Consider the following 24030-nt stretch of genomic DNA (forward strand, 5'->3'; position numbering starts at 1 on the left):
AAGCAGGTTGTTTTAGTCAGAGCATACTCACTAGCCTCACCCGTCTCAAACTACACAACACAGGATTTAGCTTGGCATGAAGGGGGAACTTAGTGATAATATTAACATCCGCCAGTCCCCGGTTTTCAATCTCCAACTCTGCGTCGAGATAGAGCGGGCAGTGGTAGAGTGGTAACTGTGGGGCAGCATCATGTGCCGCCTGGACGTCGCTGGCGTCGTTTAAATGTGAACTTTCACAAGGGAAGGTATCCCGGGCAGTATTTGTGCTTCTGACTTGAGCCTTGACACAAACAAGAGGCATTGAGCACGGCTGCAGAGAGACTGTGTCCTGTAGGGCTCCTAGCTGTGTGTCCCAGGATGCACCTCTCAGCTCCAGGCCACATAAATACACAGCATCCAGGGGAAGTGAGGCTGGGTAAGCACTATCACTAAGAACCTGGAGGGAAGAGAACAACATGAGTGTTCAACCTGCAAAAACTAAGAGCAATAAACATCATTTTAGTATGATTTCATGATTTGTATGCTTTACCTGAAAATGCAAGTCTATATCACTGATATATTTGCGATTTACTTGAGCAGCCTCCCTCATCACTGCCACCAAAAGGCCTCTGGCATTTTTGAAAGCTGACAATCTGTATGCCCCAGGAGGATCTGAGGTGTTGTGTTGCCAGAGATAAGAACTGAGTAACTCTGCCCTCCTCTCCAAGTGAGACAAGTCAGGGAGTTTAAAGAGGGAAGCAAAGGTTGGTGCGCTGTATCGAACAGGCTGCTGGAGCTGTGAGAGGAGCGAGGACACCAAATCAACGAGATCGTTCCACTCCGCCTGGAGGAAGTCACATAGGTGGCTGTGAGAAACCACTCCTGCGTTTGTAACTGTGCTGTCAGTCTTGTGTGTGAGGTAACTCTTCAGAGCCTGAAGTCTTTTTCTAGCCTGGCTGTAGGCTGTCAGTGTGATAGGGTGGTTTAGCTGTGTGCAGAAACTCCTGGGAACACCCAGAGGAGTCTGGGAGACCTGCAGTAGTATGTTTAAATTGTGGCTATTGATCTTGGTCATCTCCGCTGCCAAATCTCCAGTGAAGCCAAGCATTAGGGAGTCTTTGATGTTTGCTGAATCCTGAAGTTGCTGCTCCAAATTCTGCAGTAGTTCTGATAAATCTAAGGACATGAAACATAGCCACACTGAGTACATTTCACTTTAAGAGCAACACAAACACCAACTGTGGCTAATGCTTGTACACCCTTGCTACTTGCTACACCATACGTTTGTAATGTTGATTTTGACATGTATCCTCTTTTTTATTCTGTAAACTTATAACTTGCTCTACATAAAGGCTCCAGCTAAAGTTTAAATGTAAGAGCTTTTACGGTGTATACAATGCAAAATGCAGCACTATGAGAAGTTGCTTGGTTACCAAAGTTGCCAGGATTGTTGGTAATATTGGAGAGCATGTGTGGTCCTCTGCCCCTCAGAGATGACACTCCGCTGAAGCAAGTCTTTGCAACGCTGTCCACCACCTCTGAGTCTGCAGAGTCTAGTACATGGCCGCCATGCACTAGATTGACTATGAATGAAAAGTACAACAAGGTTAAAGAATACAGTTACTGAACTTGAGGGACAGTTTTATCACCTCACCTCACCTGCTATATACTGCAAAGCCTCAGCCTTGTCATGGCAGAGACTAGAAATGCAAATGTGTGCATCCATCAAAGCCTGGAGGTCTTCCTGACTCCTTCAAAACAGAAACAATCCATAGGCACAAGCATGAACTCTTGATCCAGCACATAAATCCAGGTCATATTTGGTTTTACTCTAAAGTGATACAACTGGCAAACATTCAAATGTTTTGCACACATCTAAGGCAAATTAACTACAGTACACAGTATGTTGGCCCATTAGGCCTCACCAATTGTAGATTCCCCCTTGGCCTAAGTATTTATAGGTCTGTCTTTGCAGTAACACGGAATGGAAGATGGCACAGTGCAGGAGGAGCTCCATGTCGTCTTCTGTGATCCCTGACAACGACTGGCACTGTATGACGGATGCCACCTGTTGCAAGGAGCAGCTCAGCTCCTCCTTCAGATCCCAGGGAGAGTCACAGACCAGAGGCAGGGCAAACATTCTGACTGCAGCTGTTAAACAAAACAAAAATCATTTCTACATCCAGAGGAAAACAAAGACTTAAAGAGGTTGCTGTTTTACTGGAGGCAATGCATTAGATCACAGAGGAACAATCATTAAGTTGAATTATTGAGAGAGAAAACTAAAGAGAAAGCTTTAAGTGATACAAATGGATATACTGTATGTTATGCTGTAAATTCACACCAAAGTACTGAGTGTATTCTGTTTGTGGAAGATCATGATTAGATCGACTCTCTTTATTGCACAATATTTATAAGTCAGTACCATGTGGTGGTGGAAAAATATTCATCCCTTGGTCTGAAGCTACGGTAACTGACCTTGAAAGGATGACTCAGGTAGAGCAGTAATGGCATTATAATAGATCTACCTGGTATGGAGTGTGATGCATCTTCTTGAGTTATGAACCACAGTCGGAAACACGGGTGAATCAGGCATCGCTCCTCTGCGCATTAGGTAGGTAGGCAGGCAAGAAGACGGATAGGTTTATGAATATATATGTAAATAAAGACAATTGATACAAACGCAATTTAAATTGATTCGTGATGGACAACTTACCCGTGAAGGGGGAGATCAACTGACTGAGGTGAATCACTACTTTATCATCCCATTGTTCCAACAGGTGACAGTTGTTAAAAACCAACCAGTGGCCTTCGCTAACAGCTTTGTCCAGCATTGAGAGAACGACCTCTCTGTCACACAGAGCCCCAAAAGAAACGACGTTCACCTTAACCTAAAATATATTCATCAAGAAAAACATCAAGCACTGAATAGGTGTGCATTGGTTACAGCTATTAACTTGAAACAAAATGCCGGTTACCACCTTTGTTTCTGCTACACAGTGGGCCAATGTGTATATTAAGTGGAGAGGTTGAATGCTGGTCCACTTATCTTCTCTTTGACTTGGCAACGTAAGGATGATGGGTCCAATATGTTTGACAAGATACCGTGAGAGGGCTTCTGGGTTCCCAGTGTGAGGGACCTCAGTCCCGGCTGTTGGTCCAGGCAGGCAGAGGTGGTGTGCGGCCAAAGCCTGAGCTAGCCCCTCCAGGCAGTTCGGAAGCATGATCTTCCAGAGGAGCGCCCGCTGTAGCAGGGATAGATGGGAGTGAGAGCGACAGGGAACAGCCCCGGCTACAGTGGAGGAAGGGAAGTGCAGGTACTCCTGCCACTGAATGGGGCAAGTGGAGAGAGAGGCTATCAACCCTCTGAAGACCGGGATTCTCTCCAAGCAGAGGAGCTCTGGGTGAATCTGAGGGGGTACCCAGCTGGGCAGAGCACTAGTGGACTGTGAGTCAATGGGAGGAAGGGAACAGGGTTTCAATTTAGTGACAGGATGTGGTATGTCTTGAAGGCCCCTGAGGAAAGCTACTCTCTCAGCCTCTGAGCAGAGCTGGTTGTGTTGGAGCAGAGCCACAGACAGTAGCAGCTCCAGAACAGCGACATGGCTCTTGAAGAGACAAGGCCTGTATTTAATCAGCAGCTGGGCTACCATCCGGTTTGTGACCTCTTGAATAATGCCTCCTGACACTTTCCTAATAGTACATGACACTAATGGCCTGTCCTTCACAGTGAAGGCCTCTTGCATAACTGTGATGAAGCCGCGTAGGGAAAAGTAATAGGCGGGGGAAAGACGTGACACCTCCTGCAGAGCCTGGTAAAGGGCAGCAGCCAGCCTTATTAATTGTCGGGGCGCAGCCAGCAGGGACTCGTGGTACTCTAGCTCCTCACTGAGCCACTGGATCTCCGACTGCAGTTTCTTCATTGTATCTTGACAAGAAGCCACGCGAGGGAGAAAAGCAGGGTCCTCCAGCAGTGAGGTGTGAGAATCCAGGATGTAGTCCATCAGGGCATCCTAAGACAATATTGTTTACAGTCAACTCATGTGGTACAAACAACAGCAGATAATTACATTATCGACCAAAATTACTGCATTCTGCGTTAGTTTGCCTTAAAGGTAGAAAATATCATTGCTTAAGAAATTCATAAACCATTCTCCAAAGCCCAGTGCGCCAGTGTATGATGTAGATTTCAAGCAAATGTTAACTGATGTTATCTATGCCAAAATAAGTAAACAAACATTTTGAGACATGCAAACTCAGACACAGAAATTAGTCCATAAGCCAGTTGCAGCTTTGGCTTGAACACTTTTCAAACCCTGCTGTTTTGGTAAAGAAATAATAAGCCCCAAACGTGCCACACTGATTTCATTCCACTCCAATGATTCATATGACGCTAAATAAAGTAAATGGTGGTCTCATCACCTCTTCTGAGACCAGTTTCGTCTGCAGCAACCGCTTGTCATTCTGGAACTGCAAGTGCTGAGTGAGCAGTTTTTTACACTCAGACTGCAGCAGCTGTGTCAGCATCAGCTCCTGGATCTCTTGTGAGCTCAGAGAGAGGTCAACCACGCATACCCGAGCCAAAATGGACGGATGGATCCCTACAGAGCAAAAGCAAGAATACAGAGTGATCCACTATTTTCCAGATGAGTTAAAAGAAAGTCCATTTAATGCCTCTATGTGCAAAGTAATACAAATGACAGTACATAGAGCAGTGTGCTGCCTGTACACTGAGTGTCATTATGATCTGTGAAAAGTTCTTAGTATCCATTGCAACTTAAGCTGAAACTCCTGTACATTTATTATACAGGGATGATGAATGTATCTGAAAGTCCTGCACTTCTGTTGCAAGAAATATGCCAAGTAAGCAACTTTAACAGACTTGTATTGACGAATCGTTTGTACCACTGTTAAGTAGTTGGACGGGCAGATGGCTGCTAAGGAAGAGGCGGAACTCAGGGTGGGTCGGCTTAACATGTTGTTTTAACCCTGTAAGGCGACATCCAGCAGGGCGTGCCAATCTGGCCAGAAACTGCGGACTGGCAACTGAACGTTCCATGTCAGTTACCAGGACTCTCAAACCTGTAAAATGAAAGGTTTAAATGAGTTACCCCTCAAAAAGCACACTGTAACTATTATATTATTTTCCATCCCTTAATCCACCTTTCTGTGCAGCCTGGTCCAACTTTTCCAGCAGCTCCGGATCATCAGCACAAACCACCATCCCACACTCTGTCTCCTGCTCCAGCCTGGCATTCTCTCCTGCAGAACAGAAACGCACTGGTGTCAAGTCACACAGAGGCTTTGAAGCAATTTCCTATACATAAAAAAACGTGATATATTATTTTCATTTAGAGAAACAAAATTAATTTCTGACAATATTTCTGCTCTGGGGAGTTTATTTTTGTGTTTCTTAGGGCCCACCTGTGATGTGCAAGCTTTGAGAGCTTACATCTACATGTTGCTTGGTGTCTGCCAGTAGAGGCCAGCGTTGAACCAAGGCACTCCTGCAGCCCCACAGCAGCAGCTTTACAACCATTCTGGCAGATGGAGTGTCCTGGGGTATATCTAACGTCCGACCCAGAGGCAGCTGCAGTCTCTCAGACACAGGGATGGGGAAACCGAGAAGGTTGTAAGAAGGTGCGGTGTCAAAGTGTGTGAACAGTGAGGTTCTGGGATCCTTGGGGTTTACGTTGATGCTTCCTGTCTGACACAGCTCCCTCCACTTGCTCAGCAGTTCTGTGCGTATATCAGGTCCAAAGGGCCCTAAATAAGAGATGATTGCAGCCAGGATTAGGCCATCTCCTTGTAAGGTTTGATTATTTAACTCTGCCTCCTGAGGGGAAAATAGAGAAAATCATAATCATTTACATAAAAAATTAATAAAACATAAAACCAAAGTAGGAAATGAAGCAACGTGCACGGTATATTTGCAAACTGTGTTACCTGAGCAGCAGCCCTCCAGTCTCTGACATGTGTCTCCAGCTGTCCTGCAGCCGTAGTGGCTTCTTGTTCTGAGCTTTCAGCTGTGTGCAGCTCCAGCAGTTCTTCCTCCAGTTGTTTTCGTAACAACTGCAGCTGACGCTTGAAATCCTCATGACAATGGTTAACGTCCTCCATGTGCTGCTTGGCCAGGTTAAGTTGACCTTTTGCCTCTTTGGCCAGCACCTCCAATTGCTGCTTGATCAACAGTTGGTGTTGCATACAGCAGCACTCATACACAGCCTGGACCCATCGACACAGGGACTCACAGGCTTTGCTCACCTCAAGCACAGTCTCTGGCGCAAACTGGGGACAGTGAACGATCTCGCTGAGCTGCTGCAGCTGTTCGTTTGTCAGACTGTAGCGGTCAAAAAATTCCAACTCCTAGGAAGATACAATACATTAGCAAGAGAGCAATCTCAAAACAGCATCTTATGCCACTGTATGCAGAACACACCGCTTATTTAAATAGGAATTTGCCAATAGTATTTTCTTTACCACACACCTGGAAGAAGTTGGATTGTCCAAGCAGCTGTTTAGCATTCTCCCAGCCTGGTGGACGATTAAAGAGCAAACAAATGGCGTCCATGATTTTCACCACTCCATCAGGTGGATCTCTGTAGTGGCGCACCTCCTCCAGGTCAGATGGATTCAAACAATTAAGAATCTTAAGTCCTGCAAGGAACACAGGTTCCACCTGGATAAAAGATTTAACACATTTAATTCATTTTCTGTGAAACCTTTGCTAAATCATCTAAATTGTTCTAAAGGATGTGACAAATACACACAAATAAACAAACTAGGATGGTATGATGAAAAAGCAAATTATGGGATTTTTACAGTGTCATCTGTTGTCAAACTTGGGCGTCTTGTTTGGCATCTTTTTAATATATACTGTACAAATTAGGATCTAGATGTTAATAAATCAGGAAATACGTTTACCCGTTTCTGAACTTGATTAATCTGCTCTTCCAGGTGATACAGCTTGTTCTCCTCTACTACACATGTATCCTGGGCTTCCTCGAGCAGGCTCCTCTGATAATCCAGAGCCCTGAGGAGCTCCTTCTCACGCTGCAGGATGGAGAGGAAGGGATCATTGACGCAGATATGTAAATTTGTCATTTTAACAAAAGATGCTGTGTTATGAGGTAACTATTACTGGAAACTCAAATTATAATGTTAATTGAGGTACGTAGGGCACTTTAACATAATCCATAGTCTTTATAGTGAGATGCAAAGATACAGTATAAACAGTGCAGTATGTTCTTCAGCCTTCGTGTGCGTGCGCTAAATGTATTGCTTTACAAGGTTGTTTAAATCGTGTTTGACTTTGGTGAAAAATAACCTCTTGTGGTACAGTCAATAATGCTGAAACCTTAAACAGAATATTGATCCCACTGGAACTGCATATGCTGAATTGCTCTATATTACCTGCCGTGTCTCAGCAACCTTCTCCTGCAGTCTTATTACGTGCTGTTTGTACTGCAAAACTGTGTTGTTCATGACATCCAAATGAGACAGAACAGTAGCAACTCTGAAAAAATACAATAGTTATTGGACACCAGCGTGTGTAGTTCTATTTTATCTAATTACAAAAATATAATTTAGATGTGTACAGTCTACTGCAATACAATTAAAAAGTTTTCCCCTTGGTGAAGGTTACTATGTTTAATTTTGCTGCAACTGTGTGAGGTATTGTTGTGGATGTAGTTTGTGGTGCGGCTGTGATGGATTGCAGTATCATTGGACCCAGTATAGGGATAAAGCTGTAGTATAATGATAAATGTATTGGTATATGCACAGCGGCATGTCAAATATAGGAGACATAGGGAGAAAAAGGAGGAAACATTTCTACATAACTACCAGTTCAAGAACAAGTACCTGTTGGCTTGGCTCTGCAGTTGCTTGTGCAGATGGTTGCATAGATAACCAAAGTTGGCAATGAACTCCATGTAAGTCTGAGGGCTGAAAGGCTGAGCTCTTAGAAGGACAGAAGCATAGCGACATGCAGATTGATGGATTTCTGCCATAGCCACAGACAGGCCGGCATCTGAGCCGTCGTCCACCGCTAAAGAAAAAGAAAAATTAAAAAGTACATGTCTTAGTACAGACCAGAAATAAAACTGCCAGTAGAGAGAAGTAAAAAATTAAATTAAAGTCTAACTTCGGTGGTGTTACTCACCTTCGTGGGAACTACTTTTGAGGCACTGAGCAGCAACTTCCACTAAAGACTGTTTAGACCAAGGCTGGTACACCTCCACACAGCAACTGAAGCTCAGGGCCCTGGTCAGTTGTGTCTTTATCACAAAGGATAAAAGGTCATCCATTTAGGTATACTAATTAAAATTACACGTAGTAGTAGCAGTCGTAGTAGTTAGGTATAGTAACTCAAAGAAAATACTGATTTACATTCCATCCATGGGTTCTGTTGTTGGCAGGTATCTCACTGTTGTCTGACACGGTGAAGGGAAGCAACAGGAGCACATGTACATTTCTGTGGATTTGGTTCAAGTACCTTTGTAAAAAGAAACAGAACAAATGTGGTTTAATATGTATTCATACATTTTTTTTTAAATATTTACTATAAGTTGTCAGACAATATACATTAAAGCCCATTCTTGTAAATTATGTTACATCACCATGGTCAAATGAATGAAGTGATACGATAGCATTACATACTGCACACATTCAGATTTTTCTGGGCTTAATGTTTAGATACACAATTTGCCAGTTGTCTCTAAGTTAGGCCTTAACTATGTGGTAAACTGGCATGAAGAAAAACAGATAAATTGGATATTTCCTTCTTACTTCTCAAACATCCAACTGTCCATAAGGTATCGTCTTGAGTTTTTCCCAGCAGTCACTCTGGAAACCAGATTCCTCAGCTCCTCATCAGTGTAGAGCATTGGGTAGGTTTTGTGAGCCATCGCCACCAACAGTTCCTCCCTGACAGACTGGCTAATTTCTTCATGGACCAGTACGATGACATTAACACCATCCACTTTAGTTTGATTCCCAGCTTCTCTTAGAATGTCATGCAACTCCTTCTCATTACCAGGGTGCACCTCCATCAACTGGTAGCCAGTTACACAGGCAGCTAAACGCACGGTGGTTTTACGTCCTGTGCCGCTGTCTGAGCCGAACAGCACTCCGTGACCTCCAGGTATGAGCAACGCCCTGAGGATACGTAACAGCTGACTCACCCTCTGTCTGTGGACAATGTATCTGTTTGCAATGTTGTAGTCATTATCAATTTTCTGTTCTTTGTCTCGCTCTTTTCTGTCGATGAGTGCACATAGCTCCTGCTGTAGAACACCAAGGTCTCTTTGCTGATAAGAAGAGCTACATTTAAAATTGTAGTGCTGCTGATTCATTGGCTTCGGGGCCTCGGAGAGCTCAGGACCATATGCAAGCTCAGCCATTATGTCCTCCATATGCTGAAGAATGTGAGGTTGCAAAGGGTGAGTTTTGTCTGAGCTAATGTTTCCAGACAAAAGGGAAGTTTCAGTCAATGTGTGGGCTTTCTTCAGATCTGACTGACCAGCTTGTGTGTCTAGACTGACACCGGGTGGGTCATCTAAACTGAATCTAAGCTGGGTTTCATCAACCAGTCTATTTCCATAGTGTGTTGCTGCTGTCCTAGCTATGAGAGATGCAAGAGCTTTGCTTTCATCCTCTGAGCACAACCTATCACTGAATGTACGCATGCACTCGTGCATCCAGAGATGTGCTATGTTAAGGACTGATGTCGGCCCTGGCAGGAATGGAGGAAAGCCTGGTAGTGAATATTCCTTTTCCTGCAATGCCCCTGTGTTTGGGATGTTAGGCTGCCACAGATACATCCCCCTAAACACCTTCTGAAGGTCACGTTGGGAAAATATATAATGGGGCCTCTGCACGGTAGACTGGAATTGTCCACATACTGCATGATACAGATTTTGAGTTGCAGCGATGATACAACACGCCATCTCCTCATCACTCTGCTTAAGTGGCATTTCTGTGAGCCAGATCTTTAGCCGAGGAGAATGGATAGACAATATAACGTCCATAGATAGGCTGGGGAGCACAAAGATGGAGAAGAGGCGTGAGAGCCTGGAGGATATCACATTACTGTGGTGATTGCCCAATCCAAAGACACAGCAGGTAGCCATGTAGCTGACGGTTCCAGCACTCAATAAGTTGAAGGCATAGGCATCAAACGTTAGAATCTGTCCCACTGAAATACTCTGTCGTAGTGTCTCTAGAGCCGTTGACGTCTTCCCAAAGACATCTATCAACAGGAAAAAACGTTAACCGTATTAATCTTCATATAGCGCAAAATCAGATTCAAATTAATTGTAATCATATTAGTAATCCTAAGGTCAATTTTATAACTCACCACAAGGGGCTTCATGCAAGTCATCCACAAAGAGAAGCAGTCCTGGCTGTTTTCTCATGGAGCCCGTTGTCTCTTTACAGTTCTTCTTGTAGCTGATGTTGTTCAGTATCGTGCGCAGGTCTCTGGAGCTCAGGAGTGGACTGGCTGGCAGGCTTATGTGTGGCTTGTCATAACTCAGCAAGAGAGTTTTGCACAGAGTGGTTTTTCCAGAAGCGGGCTCTCCTGCAAGCAACACTGGCTGGTTTGCCTCCAACATCAGGTTCACAAGATAGGCATATTTCCCGTACTACATAAATAGGTTTAAGACAGTTAGTTAAAAGGTTTAAACACAGTGACGACTACATTTATGTACTTTCACTACACTGGACAGAATATTCAGGACAAACCTGGGGAGGGATGGAATTCATCAGCAGTGTGTTTTTGGGGCTCATCTTGTCGTCGATGTTAAAAAAGTGTTCAAAAACACTTTCGTCATCAGGAATCACAATTTTGTACCGGCAAGTAAACAGCACTTGATGGGCTATTAAGTCAAACTGTGGCCAGTGGCTGAAGTATAAACATGAAATATATGAAGAAAATTGGTGATGTAAAAAAGTGTTTAGATATGTTTCTAGCAATAACATAAATACGAAATAATTTGCGTAAATAAATGTGACTACAAAACAAGTTCTATGAAGATTATCTCACCGAGGAGGCAGATTTCCACTAAATCCCCAAATATAAGCCACAAGAAAAAGATTCCTGGTCAGCAGATTTTGTCTGTGGGGGTCTGAGCCTGTTGTACCAGCGCTGTGTAGAGGATTATCTGTCAGGAGAATAAGTGACACAGTAAAGTCACTATCTTAAGTAGTCTGTATGTTTACAAGGTTATGTGTTCATGGGTAATGTTTATACCTCTTTGGTCTATTTGTGTTTCTGCCTCAGCTTTTTCCGCATCCTTTCCAAAATGCTGCAGGAGGGCACGTAGGATTCGAACGAACGACATGATTTCTTGCACTCCATACGTGACGCTTTTAGGAGACTCTCCTTCATTATGCACTGCAGAGGTTAAAGTGTTTTTCCAAAGCCAACTAAGAGTGCTGGGAAAAAGGTCTTCGGCCAGACGATTCCACATTTTCAAGGTTCTTTGATCCAATTTGTGTTTAAAAGCAAGAGCGTCCATTTCACTGTTCCACACGGCCTTCCACAGATCAGTACCTGTGAAATAAACAAGGCTGCAACAAGTCACTGCAGAGGGACTTGCATCACGTAGGTCAGTGACCTCCATTAGTAGCTTAAGGTGTGACTGGGATGGCACTGTTTCACCTGATGACAGGCACAGATATGGGTCCTCAGGACTGCACAGTGTAGTTAAGTAATCTAACCAGCCAGGCTGCCCCACAGGATTTCCATCCATTACTAGCCATTTCTCTGGTGTCTGATCACTTTTCTTCTTATTGTTGCAGATTTTAGAACTCGTCGGTTTACATCGCTCTAAATCTCTCAGCACCTTTATAACAGCTCCTTCTCGCCATCCTCTCTTCTCACAGAAGCAGCCAAACACCTCTTCATGGGACATCGCATTAGGAAATATAACCACAGTGTTAACAGAGTTCCAGGTTGTAGCAGAGGACTGTGGCTGTGCCTGTTGGGCATCTCCTTCAGTCACATTGTCACTTTCAGACACATGTCCCACTGCTTTGGCAGCGAGACGACAGAGTGCTCCAGCTAGAGCAGAGTAACAGGTTGTCTTTCCACTACCTGAGGGGCCTATAAGCATGACTGCCTGAGAGCATTTCATGGTTTGGTAGAGTGTAAGAGCACTGCTAACAATCTCTGTGTTAGAGTGAAAACATTTCCAATGTAATTCTTCTGTGAGTGTTTCTTTTAGTTGGTTCTTTTCGTTTTCCTCAATGTTTTCTTGTAAAAGAGGAAATTGGCAGGCTATGGGGAATGTGTCTTTGAAAATTATGTAGAACTGGGAGGCTTTCTTTTGCTCATAAAGAGCAGGTAACAGGACAGAAAGAATAGCTCTGACAATGGCTGTCTCCTCCATTAACCCCTGTATAATTGACAAATGTGAACTTCGCAGCCTCAAAGACTTTTCAGTTTCTTTTTTATCCTTGGCAGTCACATCTTGTGAAGGCACAAGATTAGTTTGTTCCGCAGTCACTCCTTTAGCCTGATCTGAGGTTTCCCGCTGTGTTACACTTTGTTTTAAGTGTATTTCAGAGGCAGAGATGATCTTTTGCAAGACAACAAGATAGCAGCTCTGGTCGCCAGTGATGAAATCAGGCAGACAGAGTGAATCCCTGGCCAGGCTGATGAGGGCCACTAGACGTCGACTTAACGACATGGCCTCTGAGAAACCAATAGAAGTCAGCATTATTTCAGCAATTATCCTGTAATCTGGATGGGTTAACACAATGGGTCTGGTTGCACATCGCAGACTCTCTGGAACATCAGATGTATAGCCCTTGGATGAGATGAGAACACATCCATAGCTTCGGCTGGCAGAAATGCTTTTCCCTGCCAGTACCATATGGCATTCTGAATCAACAATGTTTTTGCAGCCTGTGAGCCCTTCAGCAGTCATGTCTTTTGGCTCCTCATTCACGCATTGATTCTTCTTTCTTGTTAACTCAGAGAAGGATTGGTGGATGTCTACTAGATGCTGCCCCAGCATTGACAGGACCCCTTGTGTTAGGAAGTCCACAGAGTCCAGCAGAAGCCATGCGCCAGTCTGGAGGGCACCCAACAGCATCCGCCGAACAACACTAGGCCTCATGCTTGGACAGCACTGTATATTGACAACCTGTCGGCCCAGTGCTTTTCCTAACTGGACCACGGTTGTTTTCTTCCCAGACATGCAAGGTCCACTCACAAACCCACATCTGTAGCTTGTAAGAGCAAGGAGAATCCCCAGTATCGCCCGATCTGTGGATGGAGTATGCACCATCACCAAATCTTCTGGACCAAAATACTCATAATCATATTGGAGTCGATGGCCCAACACATCCACGTAACATGTTGTATCATCACTGCCTTTCAGACTCCAATTGTCTGAGTTTATATGATACTTCATCAAACTTAGCCACTCAAAAGATGACTCCGCCACACATTGGACCTCCATGAGTCGAGAAAGCTGCTGTGCATGCTTCATTGTAAGTTGCACCAAAGCACGCAGGCACATCATCATGTACTTAGAAACCAGTGATTCACTTTTAGCCCCTGTGACTCCATCCCTTATGAAACGGCCAAGGTTTTTCAGTTTTGCAGAGTTGTATGCCTTTATGTTGCTCAACTTCAATGGGCTGGATTCTCTGAGAGTTTGTAGAACAGTCTGGCACCAAATTGCCTCCTCAGTCACCAGCAAACACTGAAGAGGATATTCAGACAGTAGATCCAGCACAGGTACTGCAATGTTCCTCCTTTCAGCAATGTGGAACACAATGTCACCAACGTCCTTATCACATGCCAGATCTTGATTGGATGGTTCAAGCTGGTTTCGCACAATGGCACATTGTTTCATGAGCTGAACCATGGTCAACTTTAATTGTTTCTCAAAGAAACAAAGCCAAACCAGAGCATTGGGATTTGGTTCCAAAGGTGACAAAAAGGTAATGTGCTCCTGGATGCTGCCAAAAAACCCCAGCACATTCATCTGTTGGTGACTTTGAGATGTAGCCTCACAGCTCGTTACAACTCTTGTATTAGATGGTATTTCACAATCCACTTCAAGCCGACGTATCCCTTTAAACAATTTGCGCACAAAGGGCTGCAGTGCGAAAGGCGTTGGATGAAAGGAGAGTAGTTGTATGACTTCCCTATCCGTCAAGAACCAGAGTCTTGGAAACTGTTTACAAAGGGTTTCCAGGACATCCACCATCTGGTTGGAAATGGCCTCCATTGTAGAAAGACCATCAATGAGAATGTTGTAAAGGCTATTGCCGTGGAATCTGTCATTTTCCTTCTTGGAATGAACAAAGTTCAACACATGAGGGTTACTTGAGATCAAGTGCATCATTTCCTTAAATGTCTCATCAACTGGTTGGAATTGCTCCAGCTATGAAACAAATAGAAAGAAACAAAAATATTATCTGGCATGTAAACTTGAAAAAAAGCTCTATAATGTACCATTTTTATAGCACTGCAAAAAGATTTATAGATTTATTTACTTATGATGACAAAGGAACATACCAGGTTGACTCTCTGGACACTAAAGGTTGTATCATGGAACATCTTGGTCAGGAAGGCCCACACATGTTGGTATCTTTCAAATACACCAAGTAATTCTCCTAATGTTGAAAGTAAATGCAAAAGACAATATCATGTTTATACTGTTTTTACCCTTGGTGGCAAATTTTAGATTTTTTCTGAATATTAACCTTACCGAGATCTTGTAATGATTTCACCCAATTGTCCATCTGCAGCCTGAAGTCAACACTGTGTGCAGACTTCAACATAGTGGACAGAGCCATCAAATCATTCTCTATCTCAGCAAAGTGTATTTCCAGACCTGAGTGAGGAAACAAATGGCAAATTCCAATAATGTGTAAGCAGAATATGGATTATACACACCCCCCCCTAGCAACAAAGCCAAAGAAGTAACTCATCTGCATCAACTACATCTGTATTAATCATTTGCTAGCTTGTCATTCAGTCTCACCGATTACGGTAAACCTTGCATCATCACAGGAGGGTTGACTGGCGGTTTGGAGATTTGAAACTAAGCTCTCTGTGGGCTTCTCTGTCTCTCTTAATCCATGTTGTGGCTCATTATGCTGCCAAACAGGCAGAGTGAATTTTTCCAGCTGGAAGAGTCTAGCTTTCCATCCCTGTTGAAGCTTTTGGAAGGTCTGCTCCAAGTCACACTCTGCTTGTGCATCCCTGCATATCTGAGTAAAAGATACCATAAGCAACATGAACGTGTTTGTGGCATATAAGGATAGTTTGTTGTTTATTGATCATGCATTCACCAGCACATATTATTTCACTTCCTGATCTGAGTAGCACTGCCATAACAGCCAAATGTGTATCATCGCTCATGCTTACTTTGGTAATTAGTTTCTGGTCAGCTTCGAGTTGTTGAGACATCAGTTCAGCAACAGTCACCTCCTTCTCTGGGACATACAGTAGGCCCATTCCTGTCAGATTGAATGTATTTTGATCATTTTAGATAAGCTGGTGGTTGCATTCATGCGTGTGGTACAATATGGGCAAAGTAACTGACCTTCAAAAATGGCTTCCAAGTGTCTATGTTTGAGTGTGGGGCTCTGCAGCTTGGCCATGACTGTAACCTGATGGCTTAAGCTTTCCAGGACTCCTAAAGTCTCCTGCAGCACTGCATCATGGGTAGGTATGACACTTGTTAGAGACAGAGCCTGGTCCTTCCACTTGGCGATGTTCCCTTGAGCTTGTGATAGCACAATCTGACAGAAAAAAATATTTTGGAGGATGTTGTCGCTGGTTTAATTCACATTTCTCCAGAGAAAAATTAAGCAATAAATGAAAAAGAGAGCAAATTCGAGTTCAAGTACATTTTGAACAAATTGGATATACATTTGTTATCACCATGAATGCATATAAATCCTTACCAAACATATTTTATCAACTTGACACATAGAAAAGGTTCATTTGACATGTTACCTCACTGAAAAGCTGCTGTTTCCATTCTTCCATCCATGTTGTGTACACAGCGATCAGCTCCCACAACTCTTTACGGGCTTTGACCTTCTGAACATCTGCTGTCAAAATGGTCAAATCCATTGGATGTTCTAATGGAAGACAATACAACAACCAACAATTTCATAAGATAAGGATTTTTGTAAATACATAACATGACAACATTTTTTTCCCATGGTTGTTATTAGACCTGTTCTTTTGTTATCCTTTTTTCTTCTTGTTAAACATACTTGTAAGGTTTTGAAATCATTTATATCCATCATTAATACCATCTCACCTTCTAGGTTTTCACTGTTTCTACTAAGTTCCTCCAGCTTTGCATAGAGATTCTGCACATGTGAGTACATGTGGTTCAGTTTGGAGACCATCTCTTTTACATTCTGGGCTGGGTCAACGAAGGGCCCAGATGTAGCTTTGGAGACCATATTTTTAAGGTCACAGGCCAAAAATGAGAACATTGTGTCCAATGCGTTAGCCATTGAAGGAAGATGGTAGCACACAATGCTATCTGCTTGCTTTAAGAGGGGAATGAAGCAACGCCACGTGGCCAGCATCTTAATATAGAACACAAACACAAGTGAGAATTAAAATAAAAAAAAAAAAACATTTAAAAGGCTGAAAATCAGTCAAAACAGCTGCAATGTTCCAAAATAATGAATGGAACTGGAAGTTGCACAATGGCATCATTATGCCTGCAGACCTTTTCTTCCAAAGTCACCTCCTGTTCAGTCATCTTCCTATAGTTCATGCAGACAGTGTCCTGGAGGGAGTGAATGTACTCCAAACGTTCCTGCGTGCCAGCCAACATTTTCACAGATTCCCTCATCTGAAATCATAAAACAGACTTGGCATTTTTATGAATTGCGTGTGTGTAACGTGGCTTTCACTTTGTCAAATCTGTGACGTATGATGTATCTCCTGGCCCTAAGATCATGTAGTTTTTAACTTCAATTTGAAGATGAAAAAGAAAAGTAGTTACAGTGCTGGTTTCAGGTCTCCTAGAACCCTAATTAATGTTACGTGAAAGACACAACTTTTTCTTTTCTCACTGAAAGGTGCTTCTTGCAAAAACAGTGTCTATCAGCCCTCAGTGATATATACAGTAGTATGTTTAAGTTTTAAAGAGAAAAATCATCAAAATATCTGATATCAAATGGGTAAAATCATATTTTGCTGCAGGTCTTGAGTATTAAACATTCATTGACAAATATTTGATTTCTAAAAGAAAAAAGTTGTGTGCCTACTAGTGATTGTTAGGTGGAATACAACCAAACCGGATTTTGCTCTGACTTGAAAATGCATTTTTTAACAACTCAACTTCACAAAAGTTCACTGAATACTCCTGCAAGTTATGGAAGTATGCACTAGTGTTCCTTCAAATAACAGCTTTGAAGACCTTAATGCACTTTGCATAACCTGATCATTCGTAGATAATGGAATCTAAATTCAGAACACCCTGACAAGACAAAACCCTTTGGATGAATAATTAAGGTGAAATGAACGCGGCCAAAAGAGGAGCCTCACATAATCTGAATCTTTCATCTACCAACCTTGTAAAGATAAAACTGTGAAAACTAGGGTATTGTCTTTTTATGAGATATTTTTCTTACCCTTTGGGTGATTGTATCTTGTTTGCCTACGAGGCGATCTAGGTCTCTTTATATTGTTTTTCTTCTTTTATACTTTTATTTAATCTTTAAAGAGTTTCTTTACCATAAAAGCGTATTTGGAGAGGTCATGTAAGTCTTGTGGCTCTGTCTTGAGTTCAGCAGTAGCCCTCTCCAAGTCTGATATGAGGCTTTCTGAATGCAGCTTTGTCTGTTCAAGTAGCTGCTCCAGCACTTTCTCCTCATTACACCTCAGCTGCTGCCCTTGAAAAACAAAGGCAAAGAGTTTTAGAAAATTCAGCATAAAGTCAAGAAAGTAATCTCTTAACCCATTAACTGACTACGCAGCTCGCTATTTTACAAAGCCAGGGAACGGCTGCTCTGTATGTTCAGAAGGTTCTAGCAAAGAAATCTGTATATTAGAGTTTTCATATAACATTGGAGGGGAGATTTAATCCCTTTGGAGAAGACATACCTAGACTTTCCTTCATGCTGGTGCACTGGATGTTGAACAGCTGGTTGGAGGTAAAGATTGATGAGGGAACAGCGTAGAGTCTTTCGGCCCAGCCGCGTAACTTCTTAATGTGCTCCTCGTACAGTAAAGCAGGCTGACCCTTCATGGATTCCAAAAAGGCTCGACTCTGGTGGCTGATGAACAAATGGATGTCCAACAACCACGAGTAGCTCTCATACAGCTGCTGGATTTCTAGTTCAGCTTCCTATCCAGAGAACAGTTAGAATTAGTATAAACACATGAGCAGGTGTGATGCAGGTGATGTGAAAGTAACAGTCTTGCCTGCATGATCTTGGTCTGCTCTTTCTCAGCTTGTTTTGTAACATCATTGATGCTGATCTGCCACTCCAGCTGCCCCTTGGAGAGGGGATAGTAGCAGCCATGCAACCTCTTACCCTGCACCATCAGCAAGGTCTGTTTAGGCGGCACCAGCCAGCGAGCTGACATTTCTCTGAGCATTCGCCAGCAGCAAAACTTTCTGTGATCAGCCATTTCATCTTTGTTCTTATTCTCCCCTGAGAATAACAACACATACACACTAAAAATACTCTGTCTTGCAAATTGCAGCTGTGTTATAAAACAAATAATGCAGGTTTGGGTCAGCAGAAGCTCAACGGTGTAATCTAAAGACCAGCAACAACTTCGATGCAAAATAGCCATACCTGTAATAGTAGGATGTTCAATACAACTGAGGTCATAGTTTAAATCCTGAGCAAAATCCGGAGTGAAGACACTGTTGCTGATCTCCAGGAAGAACCCGCAAGTGTCACACATCTACCAGAGAAGAAAGGTGTAAATGGACTTGCTCAAAATTACTGGAAGACTACTGAAATGAACAGATGTTTTCAACATAACATATTGAATGTGTTGGTCTTATTGACAATGAAGTTCTTATTGATGCCGTAAAGACAACATAATTTAGCACTTGTATATCCAAGGCTTTGCATCTGTGCGAGGTAACCGTTACTATCATACTATCATATTTCAGTGTCTTTTAGTAATCCAAGTGAAATATTATGTTCTTTTACCAACTGTCACACGAGTCACATTTACAGTAAAATTAATAATATACAGGGCCCACAACTAAATAATATACTGTGCTGTAGAAGTAGCTGTATTACCAACTATGCTAGTGTGTAAATTACCTGAATTATAGAGTCGCCAATAGTCAGGAGTGATTCACTCACAGCTTCTTGGAACAGGTTTAATGGTGGGTCCACATTCAGCTGACTGTTGGCACTTACACACAGCTCAGTGGTGAAGAGGCAGCACTCCTGAGATTTCTTCCTCTAGCAAACAGAAATACATCAGTTGCATTCGTTCAATTGAATGTTAATTTAATTAATCGTCACTTTACTTGATCTGATGCTTCCTCCATGATTTCATAGTAATAACAAAAATGTGTCTGCATCTCTCGCCCAGTTATAGCTCAAGGTTACAGCTGCACTTTACATGAATACACTGTTTGTTAAAAAAATGTTTTAATCAACATTTTTTTTCGAGCAGGAAGGTTAGTGTGCTTGTAGTTGGACACTGCTGCATATGTGAAGTTAAGGAAACCTCTCCCGTCACCTTCATAACATTGTTGACAAAAGAACTGACATCTTCTCGGACGATCGTGACGAGACTCTGCACAATCATCTGATCGACGAGAGCTGCGAAGTTGCCCAATTTCTGCAAGGTTCTTTCAGACCGGGCCAACTCTTTCTTCAGCTTCTGCTGGTGAGCCAGATTGAGGTGAATGGGTTCGTAGCACTGATTTGGCTTTTTAGCATATTCCAAGTGCATCTGCAGATCCTGGTGCATCTTGAAGTTGTCCTCTTTCACCTGAGGATAAAAAAATATCAAGTTCTACAGTGGAAACATTTAGAATAGAATAGAAATGCTCCTTTTTTCGATTAAACTGCATGATAATATCTAATGCTATAGAAGGCTCTATCATTAAAGGCATGCTTCACACCTCAACACATATTTGAGTTGGTTATTGTTTTGTTTTACATAAGAAAAAATATAGATACCGCGTTCAGGATGACAGCCCGGTACTGTGTCAACTTCTCCAATATCTGCAGAAACTCTTGATTCATGCTTATCAGTACATTCTTGAATTCCAGCAATGTGTAGGTTTTAAACTCCTCCTGGGGGAGCCGGTGTGCACCTTTCAGCTCTTCAATGATTCTGTAAAAGATATGGTTCATTACCAGGTCATCTGAACAACCAATGTTAAAGTTTAACATCTGTCCCATCTAACAGATCCAAAATTCAGTAATTACGCCTAAAATAATTTAGGGAGGGGGCCTCGGGGAAGACCCAGGACTAGGTGAAGAGATTAGATCTCCACACTGGCCTGGGAACGCATTGGGATCCCCCAGTTAGAGCTGGTTAATGTGGCCCGGGAAAGGGAAGTTTGGGGTCCCCTGCTAAAGCTGCTGCCCCCGCGACCCGACCCCGGATAAGAGGCTGAAGATGAGATGAGATGAGATAATATTCCTCTGATATTTAATGATTTGCACAATAATGTGACTCACCTGGTGAACTGAAAAAGAGCATTTCTGAACTGAGGTACAGCTATAACCAGCATATCCTGAAGATCCTTACGCCTGCGATGAAAAGATCTCTTGCGCACATTTCTATGCCACCTGGCAGAAAAAACACATATCAGTCAGAGCCCAAGATTGAAAAAAGGAGACAAAAGCACAGCCTGTATGCACTCACCAGGTGAAAGATTTCTGCAGTTTAAACCCCCTGAAAAATGAAATTTCCTGCAAAGCTTTCCATGACACAGACTCTCTGTACCACTCCGCCAGACTGACAAGTCCACCAAAACCCCTTTGTGTCACATGCAGTACAGTATTCGGGGAAAAGATGTAGTGCTCAGAACCAGCTTCACTGGAATGGACCACTTGCAGGTCATAGGGTCTAGAAAGAAAGATGACATATCACTGTGCATTCATAGTTTAATTGTGTTCATCCCAGGAGAATTAAAGGACTACATAGGAACATCTATGAGAGTCGGAAATTAAAGGGGGGGGGGGGGGTAGATAACCGTATTACAGTATACCTGTAAAAGTCCCCATCCACTTCTTTCAGGTAATAAAGTTCCAATTCTCCGAGGTCTCTTTTCCTGGCTAAGATGTGAACTACCTCTGTGCCAGTGAGAGGAACTTCATATGGCGTGGTCACTTTCCCATTTTTCACAGTTATCTTTTTATCCTTAGATGTTGTGACTTTTATGGATTCATCTTTCTCTGTAAGACTGAAACAGTAAAATGAAAAAGTGTAAACAACAGTCAGGTAAGTGGAAAAAGAGTTCCTACAATATGCTTGAGATTAAACTATCAGTCTGGAAAATATTTATTTACAGCCGACATTGTGTCAAAGGCCTACTAAAAACACACCTAGTCCTATTATATATTATCATCATTAAACGTATATTTCATCATGCTAATTTTTTTCTGAAGTGGTGTGATGAAAATATTGTGTCCACGTCATAAATGAGCACATTTCACATATTTGGACTGACTCTCATACCCCGAACTTTTAAAATGACATCAGAACGAATGGGTCATTAAATATCTGTCATTATTTTATGTACCTGTCGAGTGTCGACTCATCAGCAGTTCTGATAGGGATGTGAGTCCCTAATGCTGAGGCCATTAATCGAGGTCCCTCTGTCCACTTTGTGTCTCCTATGGCTCTCACGGGTCCTACTTGGGCTATAAGATGAGGGAGTTCTGCCACAGATAAAGGTCTTTCAGAGGGGACATTTCTGAGGACTGAGGTACGACCGAACAGAGGCCTGGCCCCAAAGGCTGCGGAGTGAGAAGGTGGCTCCGGGCACAGAGAGGGTAAAGTCACCTCAGGAGAGTGGGCCTTCTTCTTAACCTTGGATCCAGGCTTAGTAATGTCTTTACTGCAGGTCTGAGATGCTCCATTGTTGGATCTTTTCTCTGAACTGGCAGCGAACATGCTGCTGATCTCGCTGTGAATACCATCAGCAGGTGTAGGTACCAAAAACTTAGTCTTGTCAATCTACATTAGGACGTTACTCTGGGATTTCTGGAAGATAAAAACAAAAAGGTTACATATTGCACAATTCACCAACATATCATGCTATACCTACCCTGCATTCTTCCACATACTTGACACAATATCCTTTTTACATTGAGATTTACATGAAATTAGCAAGATCTCTAGTAAGATCATGTTCCTTACTATAAGCAATAAATCATTTAGACAGTGATCTCATAATCATGAGTATTCAATCAGAATCAGTTTAATGGCATTTAAACAGCCTATTGAAAAAAGTTTCACAGGCCCATGTTTTAGGCGTTTATGTGTTTAGATGAACCTAATCCTTTGGAAGGCTATAACATCTGCACATATTGCGTATAAATATAAAAAACGACAGGATTTTTCAAGGTTGCGGACTCTTCTTCAGTTCTAGCGTTTTTTTTTTCTGATAAAGCGTGATCATTATAACAATGTGGGGGGCCACAAACAAAACAGTAGCCTAGGGGCCCCTGACCACCGTAAACCGCCACTGGTCGTAGATATCCGTCCTTCCTCGTAATAATGACATTACGGTTATGCCTAATGTTCATTCATACATATCCAAAACACAATAATGTCGAAACTGACATAATTTGTACTAGTAAGACTGTCATTGTGGATTCCTTTATTCTTCCCACAATGGGGAAATTCAATTTTCACTTTATTATTATTTTTCATTACACACACACACACACACACACACACACACACACACACACACACACACACACACACACACACAGGACCTATATACATGCAATTAATGGAGAAATGTTAGAGTAAGGGGGCTGCCAGTGACCAGCACCTCGGCAGTGCCCAGGAGATGAACTGGCACCTCTCTAGCCACCAGTCCACGCCCCATACATTGTCCACACAGGGACTCGAACCAGCGACCCTCCAGCCAAGAAACCTATGGACTGAGCTACTGCCGGCCCATTTGATGTGAATTACAGATATCTACAATACACATCCAGTCTAGCTATTAAAGGTTGAAACCGCCGGCCATAGTAGCTAGTTATGCTAACTTTTACCAGCTAACGTTACATTAAACTCCGTAACTAACTTTAGTAAAGCAAAGACGTTACATGAGCTTGTTAAAGTGTTAACACCTGTTAAAGTTCAGGTACCGGGGGAATTAAAGAACAGATAACGACGCTTTCTCACGTTAAATACATGTTTTAAAACAAACTAGCTAGCTAACAACGATAGGGACAAAAGTAACTTTCTTACCTGGCTGAGTCAGAGAAAAAGTTGTCAGCGCAACCACGGCGACGGCTCGTTGCCACGGTGACGGCGCGTTGCCACGGTAACGCAATGTAACTCCAGGAGTGCGGAGCTGCTGAAGGTCAAGTGTTCCTATAAACTTTGACTTTATGGCGTTTTTTATCCCATAAAGCTCGTCAAGACTACAGAAAACACTAGTTAATAAGAAATCACAGCAACTCAGTGCAGAAAGTCCGATATTAGATCCCTCAAAATCACTTCCTCTTGTGCCTGTGTAGGTCTACAAGAGAGTAGAGGTGTAAATAAGTATTAAAAGTGGAGATTTAGCTGCTTCAACACAGGAAATTGATAATTTTTTAACTTTAAATGTGTTTATGTTTTAGGCCCTTGTGTGTTTAAATTAACCTAAACCTTTGGTAGGCCTGCACATATTTTGTAGGCCTATAAATATTCAAATATTTCACATTTTTTACATACCATTTACTGTATTCTATTTAATTTACAATTATTATTGTATTTTTTAATTTATTTTAATAATTTCCAGTGCAGTTTTCTATTTTGTTTAGATTTTATTTGATTCTACATTTTACTTTATATCCACATGTTACACCTTTCTCTTCACTGCACCGTGT

General features: G+C 42.4%; 2 protein-coding genes across 2 annotated transcripts in view; both read right to left on the minus strand.

Annotated features, from left to right (window-relative positions):
* The window catches only part of LOC310963621 (extracellular serine/threonine protein kinase FAM20C-like), a gene marked incomplete at both ends in the record, with an annotated part of 34718 nt that overhangs the window by 1432 nt on the left and 9256 nt on the right, over nucleotides 1-24030 (minus strand). The gene's annotated exons all lie outside the window — the stretch shown is intronic.
* dnhd1 (dynein heavy chain domain 1) lies at nucleotides 17-22090 on the minus strand (the record flags this gene model as incomplete). The annotated part of the gene is made up of 43 exons (XM_083935905.1): nucleotides 17-436; nucleotides 530-1155; nucleotides 1413-1562; nucleotides 1639-1730; nucleotides 1905-2130; nucleotides 2508-2582; nucleotides 2696-2870; nucleotides 2958-3992; nucleotides 4402-4580; nucleotides 4885-5061; nucleotides 5143-5241; nucleotides 5404-5815; nucleotides 5926-6345; nucleotides 6467-6658; nucleotides 6904-7032; nucleotides 7393-7495; nucleotides 7843-8029; nucleotides 8144-8258; nucleotides 8371-8476; nucleotides 8770-10231; nucleotides 10340-10625; nucleotides 10726-10885; nucleotides 11027-11144; nucleotides 11234-14384; nucleotides 14519-14616; nucleotides 14712-14837; nucleotides 14988-15216; nucleotides 15374-15465; nucleotides 15552-15750; nucleotides 15968-16095; nucleotides 16281-16557; nucleotides 16704-16829; nucleotides 17717-17874; nucleotides 18086-18329; nucleotides 18407-18639; nucleotides 18787-18898; nucleotides 19270-19413; nucleotides 19727-19951; nucleotides 20143-20299; nucleotides 20650-20760; nucleotides 20837-21040; nucleotides 21183-21377; nucleotides 21717-22090. 43 exons carry the CDS (start codon nucleotides 22088-22090, stop codon nucleotides 17-19), a joined length of 13527 nt encoding a protein of 4508 aa, XP_083792031.1.

The sequence above is a fragment of the Echiichthys vipera genome, assembly GCF_963691815.1.
Source record: "Echiichthys vipera genome assembly, chromosome: 2".
NCBI lineage: Eukaryota > Metazoa > Chordata > Actinopteri > Perciformes > Trachinidae > Echiichthys > Echiichthys vipera.